We start from the raw sequence: 7384 nt of genomic DNA, 5'->3' as shown, positions 1-7384 counted from the left end.
TTTTTTTCTTAGTTTTTTACTCCTCTACACGCTCCCGAAGTTTTGCGATTTAATTTGGAAACACCCTGTATATATTAATACAAATCTTTTATCAGTAATATAAAGAAAAATAATAAATATCACTTATCTCTACTCTCTCTCTCTCTCTCTCTCTCTCTCTCTCTCTCTCAGTATACAATCATATGTTTACTCCCTCTATCTGCAATCTGGATTTTTTGTTCAACCCAAATTTTTTTTATTTACTATTTTAGACATTTAAAAAATGTAGAAACATTCTGAATTACTTTTCAACTGTCTTTATTACATTACCAAATAGTTTTCTCAATTATTTTAGAAAGGAGAACCGGATTTAACTTTTTTTTATCTTTGGAGAAATTTTAAAATTAAATTTTGCTTATATCAAAAAGATGCAGATAGAGATAAAAATATTAAAAAGTATTTTTTTTATTTTATAGTGTTAAAAAATATTGAAGAAATGTGATTTAATAGATATCATTTCTTTGATGAAATAATATACATAAAACTCTTATTCAATATTATAATTTTTTATGCTATATACTTAATATACTTCAGATCAACATTGATATTATCTCTCCCAGTAAATTATAAACCTCTATCGACAAACGCAAAAAAAAAGAACATTTTATCAATTTCAAACTTCGAAGCAAAGCAGAAATACCTACATTTTCAGGTGTGGTTTATCACAAAATTAATAAAGCAATATTCCGCCGCGGGGTTCGATATTCATAGATATGTTTCAAGAACTTTCAAGAGTTTCTCAAAACTTTAGACAACGGAATTTTCGCATTAGCGCTCAACAAGTAACGAACGGGAAAGGTTTTTATTTTGCGAAGTGGAGTCCCAAGTGGGTGCAGAACGACCGAACGAATTGGATCCCCCTGAGGTCTGATATCGGAGCGGTCGGGAACGTTGATTAATCGCGAGCGCAAACAACGTGCAACGCTGCTCGATAACTCGCGGTCCCTTCTCTACCGGAGAAGAGATGGAACGCCGTTTCTAGAAGACGACAATTAATTTTCCCAATTCTGTCGGTCGTGCCGCGATGTTCGCGCGCCAGCTGCGCCAACATTAATAAGAGAAGACATACGTATCGTCATGAATAGCGGAAAGCCGATGTACATTGAGGCTTCGTTCTGTACGTTCGCTTCAAATTAGAGCGCTAAAAGTGCAGGTGTTCTATCTAACAATAAGATTACATTGCCTTCAATTAGTTAGAAAAATTTAGAAAAGACTTTTCAAATAAGAAAACGTTTGAAAGCGCGTGTATCTATCAAAATTTAAACCAAGATGATCCACTTCAAATTTATTTTAGATTCTCTTTTCTTATAATCTGAATTATAATCATCAAGGTACTGTAAAGAATTTAATTACGTTATTATAAATATTTTTTCATAGTAAATATTTTAACAAATTATATTTATAATATATAATATATTTTTATTATATTTAACACATATAATATATATATTTAACATATATTTCGTTATATATTTTCGTATATCTAAAGATAAAAATATAGAAAAATTGTGAAAATACAGGCAATATTGTAGCGTGTTAATTTTATGCAACGATTATCAAATCTCCTGGAAATTTGGTGTTTTTTTTCAAGTCAAATTCTGCAGAGAGCCACGATTTTTATTTTAAACCCAATTTTGCACTGTGGAAAAATTGAGTCGCTTTTACGGTCAGTGGTAACAAAATCCAGTTGGTTCGCGAGCAAATTGACACGTCCGCGAGCACACTTTCGCAAAGTCGGGCGCGAGGGCACACTTGAAACTCAATTCGCCCGTAGAGGCGGAGAGTAGAATACGCGCTATGATAGCGCTAATAATATACAAGTAACGAGAAAATTCAATTTGCTCGCTGTCGGAGTTATCGGTCGGCGAGACAGAGTTTTCAGAGCGGATATTAGCATCAAATGCGTAAACGGAGGAGACTCGCGTAGACGCAGTTCAACTCTCGCGTCCCGGACTCATATAATTGCCGACGAAATAATCGGATCCTCTCGTTTCCTTGCCTTACTTGTTCTTGAGACATACAGTCTAAACTCCATTTTCCGAGATAAATCATATTAAGTCTTCGCGTGTTATTATATATATATAAAACATATATTGCGTAGATACAGTGGAGTACTACTTGCCGTTCCTGATAAACAGCCGAAACAAGTTATTTGATAAGATTTGATAAAACTTACCACAGCAATTGTTCGAATTATTATCGCGAAGCTATGTAGCTACAAATGTGGATAAATTTTTATATCAGAATTAATTAGAGAACATTAATAATATGATCGATCATCGATGTGACTCGGATTTGAGTTATTAAAATATTAAGAGATATTATTTGTGATTAAAATATTTTTTTTTTTAAACAATATACGACAAGTAAGAAACAAATTTTATTTTAGTAAGATGTTTTTATTTTCTTTATTTTGTGTTTTATTTTTTTTTTATTTAAAAGCGCATGACGTACAATCTTTTTTCTTGTCGCCAATTATTATACGAATTTAAAAATCCAGTAAACAATAAATATTCTTCAAATATTCATAAAATCCCAAAAAAACAAGAATACTCCAAAATATTCCGAATATTTATGTAAAAAAAATATTCAAATGTAGGTTAAAAATTTCATTTGTATATCGTTACATATTCCGAGAATGTTCTATATATATTCCATATATATTCCGCAAAATTTTAGTTTTTCCAAAAATTCCAGGTCAAGTAGTAGCAGGTCCGTGAATCAGTCTTTGAACAAAATTTTACTTTGATAGACATATTGTGTTTTCACCTTGGAGCCCAATTTAGAGGCTCACTTCACGGATGAAGTGCTGTGCTCCTTATATTCTTTCCTAGATGATTCTTGTTTATGAGTATGGTGGAATTATACAAGGTGAGTCGTTCCCGTAGATGCGCAGTAGCCTGAAAGTAATTGGGAGTGGGCAGCCAATCATGGGAGGCCCATTCGAATAAAATCCAATATGGCTGTGTTTATTGTTTCAGAGCACTGCGTGCGGTGTTATTACGATTGATTACGACTATCGTGTAAAACTTAAATAATAAACGAATATATATGAAGGTTTTGTTTAGAATATATGTAATGTAGTATAATATAATCCCTAATAGCACACTTTATCCTGGGGATGTCCTTAGGACGCTGTTCAAAGGACATATGGACATCCTCTAGACATCCTCAGGACATCCCTTGGAAGTCTGTGCTGTTACGGAGAGATATAATATAATATAATAATAGAATATATAATAGAATATATATTAACTTCTAATACTGTGTTTTGTTAATCATCTTCTGTGACATTTAAATTCCGCATAAAATGGGTCCTTTGTGATTGGTTGACAAGATATGTCCCCCACTTTTTACCGCCATTATGCGCAATGACTCATCTTGTATAATTCCACCAAGTTTACGAGTAAATGCTCGTCGCCGCGGCCCTCTGTCGACGGAGATGTGTACTGCTCGCTCGCTAGCGATTTTCGTGAAATGTACACAATATTCTGAACATTTCATCAACATTTGCACATTCTGTGCCGATTCTTTTATTGTTCCGGAACATTCGGTACATTAGTAATACGAATCGAACTTTCTGTGAATATTTAACGTTAGTTGGGGTAATATAAATAAGAAATAATTTTTAACTTTTACATAAAAGTCTTTATTATGTTTAATCTTATATTTTGTGTATTAAAAAATACACATATAAAACGCATAACTTCTTTCTTGTTCCATATCGCAGATTAACGCAAATTTGAAGACTGTGAAATAATTTATAGAAAACGTTGTTTCCTATAAATAAATAAGAAACAAATTTTTATACAAAAAATTTTTCCTTTCTTTTTTTTATTTTGTTTAATTTATTTTTATTTCGCATTAAGAAATATAAGACACTTTTCTTGTTGCAATTTATTTCAAATTTAAGCCACATATAATAATTAAGTATAGAAAATACATATTTCATTTTTATATAAAAGTTTTCATTTCATTTGTTCGATTTAATTTGTTTTCATTTCATATTAAGAAACGTAAGATTGTTTCCTTGCTACAGATCACGAATAAATTCTATCAAATTATAATGCATGTCGCATAGAGTTCACTTCTTTACGCGTACCAGGCAATGTTGCCAGATGTGGCGATTTATCGCTAAATTGGCGATTTTTGACTTGGTCGGGCGACTTTATTTTCGAATTTAGCGACTGGCGACTTTCTTGGCGACTAGGTTGGCGTCTTTGGCGATTTCTTTCTGTTTCGTCTCTTTCGTCTCCAAATACTGGGAAATTTTCTGATGCGCTTGGTGGCTGCTGATTTTTTAGTAAACATCGAAATTTCGCGGATGAGTGTGAGAACATGTGTGTTATATTACAGTTATATTGTTGTGAGAAATTACAATCAACGGGTACGTTACATGTAACTTTGTGTTTGCTGGGATAATTATTATAAAACTCATGTGGTTGTGTGCAAATTAATCACGTAATGTGCATTTCGTTTAAAAAGATTACCAAAGATACTTATATAATGTAATTATACAATAATTTACCAATGTTAAATTTTGAAAAACGAGTATAAGAACTCGCACAATGTGTTTATTTTATTGTCAAAGATTGAAAAAAGTTTATTGTGAAAGATTGAAAATAATATAATACTTATGAAAATATGTAAAATAAAATATATGCAAAAAATGAAGTTTCGTTGCATAATTGAAATGATTATTGTTTCTCTTATTATTATTTTTTTTTTTTTTAGTTAAAAGTTCGAAGATTTTGGCGATTTTGTTGGCGAAAAGTCACAAAAATCTGGCGATTTTTGTAACGAGATTTCACTAGAATCTGGCGATTTTATTGGCGATAATTTACCAACAAAATAGCGACTTTTGGCTACGAAAAGCTTCCTAGGGGGCGATATCAGCTCGGGTTTATCTGGCAACCCTGGTACCAGGAGACTCAAGTGACGATACTGCATGATACATATGACCGAATGATCGTCGACGATTGTTGACGACAGCCATTGCCCATTGCTTGGATCTGTCATACGCTCGTCACTCGTTGTTGATTCAATTTGACGGTGTTTTTCGTGTCGATTACGTACATTTTGCACGGGTAACGATCCAACATGGGTAATTGTTGCGCGTCCTGTTACAAAGGATCGTCATCATACGAGGATCTCACTCCTGATCGGGTGTGTCTTCCGCATAGGTTATAAACGCGCACATAAATATTGTTAATCCTTCATCCGCGTGATAAACGAAATCGTTAAATCGTCATAACACATTCTTTTTATCTTTGTTTTTGTTTCTCTCCTTGACAAATTTTGGTCGCCCAAAATTATTTCTTTCGGAAATTATTATTTCTCCCTTTTTTCTGTTGCGTTATAAAATTACAATATTTTTGACGTGAGACCTGTCCTTTTTAGTTGAACTTGCACGATTCATCTTTCCTCTTTCTTTTCTTCCCACATTGAAGAAAAAAATAACAAAGAATAAACTGTGTGTAAAAAGTTTGGTTAAAAAGGATAAACCTATTTTCTCTTTTCTCCTCAGGAAACTATACGTAGAAAACAGGCAGAAGCAGCTGAGAAAAGAATAGCCGAGCAACAGCAACGGGGCATAAAGGATATAGAGTCTGTCAAGAGACAGCAGCGACGGACGATGGAACTAGAAAAGCGGGAACAGGAAGCTGCTGCTAGTGGCACACAGCCTGCGCTACGAGTAAGAACATAATTAATTACAATTTTACTGTTTAAATATATACTTGGATAGGATTTCATAGAGCTTGATGTATTGGTTTTAGTGGCAGGTAAACTGAAAGGAAAAAACATGCTTCGGTTCAATGGGAATGAGCTGTACATTTTCTTATTCGAAAGGTATTAAGTATTCTACATAACACTTGGCTGACCAAAATAAGGCAGCCTAACATCACCAACGATACTGTTGTAATCACACAAGTGCAATCTTATTTTGTATAATTTATATAGAATTATAGGAATAAGATCTGAGTCTTTTAATTTAATAAAATACATCAGCTGAAATCGAAACGATTGATATCAAGGTTCGTTCTCAGCTAATGTATATTTTTTATCATATTTTATATGAAAGTTTATATATGTATATATACATAATTGTGCATGCTCTAAAATACGACTAACACTGCTTATAAACGTTAAACTTTTTTTGCTTTAATCTACTAAAAGATTCTATTTTAAATGTAATACATTTATATATATATATATGTTTTCATATACATATAAATGTATTGCATTTAAAATAGAATCACAAATATATAAGTTACCATTATAAAAAAACAAATTTTAAATGATTAATGAAAATAGTTAAGAACAAACGGATATCGTTATGCAAATTGTTAATCTTTCTTTAATAAATATCAACTTTTGTGATTGCAAGTTTCAAATTTACAATCTACATAGTGCCTACACTTAAAAAATGTATATCGAGAAATAAGACTAAAAGTGTATCGTTTGTTGTATGTATAATCTCTTATATATGCAAGTTTGTATCTATTAAAATATAAATTTAATATCTGTAATATTCAATAATTATGTGATATCAAAGTAATTTGAATTAAACTCTGATAATATATTTATATCTCTATATATTGTATGTATAATGTATATATAATATATTTGTGTGTGAATAATACAAAATATACACTTATATATTAATATTATATTATTACATTTTATATTATATCTAGTATTATATGAAATAGTAATACATATAAATGTACAAATGTAATATATCAGAAATTACAAATGAATGAAATGGTATTTTAATATATATTTTTCATTGATATTTCAATGTACTTTTGTATTAAATTTTGCAAATATTAAAAAATCTACAATATACATAAATTAGGACTTGACATATATATATATATCTCTCTTTAATTTATCTTGTATAATTTTGTGAAAAGTTGATAATAAATTCTTATTAATATAATTGTACCAAAAAGTTGAACGTCATATGGAATGCTATTGAAATCTTAATACATATAGTGGCTGGACATAATATTAAGAATTTTTCTATACAGCTTATAAAAAGATTGTAAAAGATAATCGGCTCGCAAAAATATTCTTTGCCTTAACAAAAAATAGATAAAAAGAATTTATTAAAATTCTTTTTTATATCCATTTTTTATTAATTTTTTATTAATACGATGACGGATTTCACGTTCTCGAACTTGGACTTCTTCCCGAGAAACAAGTAAAAGATCTTGTGATTTTATGCGTGTTAAATAGATGTACAATTGCATCTAGTTTTCCTTAGATCTCATATTTTCCCTATCCGATGAACCGACCAAGAGCGAAACAACTTTTTCGCCGACTTATTCTTAAGCTCTCT

The 7384-nt window shown here is 31.1% G+C and overlaps 2 protein-coding genes across 2 annotated transcripts in view; one reads left to right on the top strand and one right to left on the bottom strand.

Annotated features, from left to right (window-relative positions):
* Window positions 1-5034: 5034 nt before the first annotated feature.
* Window positions 5035-5835, top strand: Svip (small VCP interacting protein). Its single transcript, XM_018455624.1, has 3 exons — window positions 5035-5205; window positions 5567-5734; window positions 5817-5835. The coding sequence occupies exons 1-3, from the start codon at window positions 5140-5142 to the stop codon at window positions 5829-5831; spliced, it is 249 nt and encodes an 82-aa protein (XP_018311126.1). The 5' UTR covers window positions 5035-5139; the 3' UTR covers window positions 5832-5835.
* A 1298-nt stretch (window positions 5836-7133) lies between these two features.
* The window catches only part of LOC108727469 (extended synaptotagmin-2), a 66445-nt gene continuing 66194 nt past the window's right edge, over window positions 7134-7384 (bottom strand). Inside the window, exon 22 of the mRNA XM_018455612.1 lies at window positions 7134-7384. This exon is cut by the window's right edge and continues 18 nt beyond it. Within this exon, the coding sequence (XP_018311114.1) occupies window positions 7313-7384 (72 nt within the window). The 3' untranslated portion in view covers window positions 7134-7312.

The sequence above is a fragment of the Mycetomoellerius zeteki genome, unplaced genomic scaffold (assembly GCF_001594055.1).
Source record: "Mycetomoellerius zeteki isolate Tzet28-1 unplaced genomic scaffold, Tzet1.0 scaffold498, whole genome shotgun sequence".
In the NCBI taxonomy this organism is placed as follows: domain Eukaryota; kingdom Metazoa; phylum Arthropoda; class Insecta; order Hymenoptera; family Formicidae; genus Mycetomoellerius; species Mycetomoellerius zeteki.
This window is presented reverse-complemented; position numbering and strand designations above follow the sequence as displayed.

Excerpts from the sequence above, each read along its gene's own strand:
- Svip (XM_018455624.1), top strand. The coding sequence starts at position 5,140 with ATGGGTAATTGTTGCGCGTCCTGTTACAAAGGATCGTCATCATACGAG. Across the intron at positions 5,206-5,566 it reads AGGATCTCACTCCTGATCGG|GAAACTATACGTAGAAAACA; the intron begins GTGTGTCTTCCG and ends TTTTCTCCTCAG.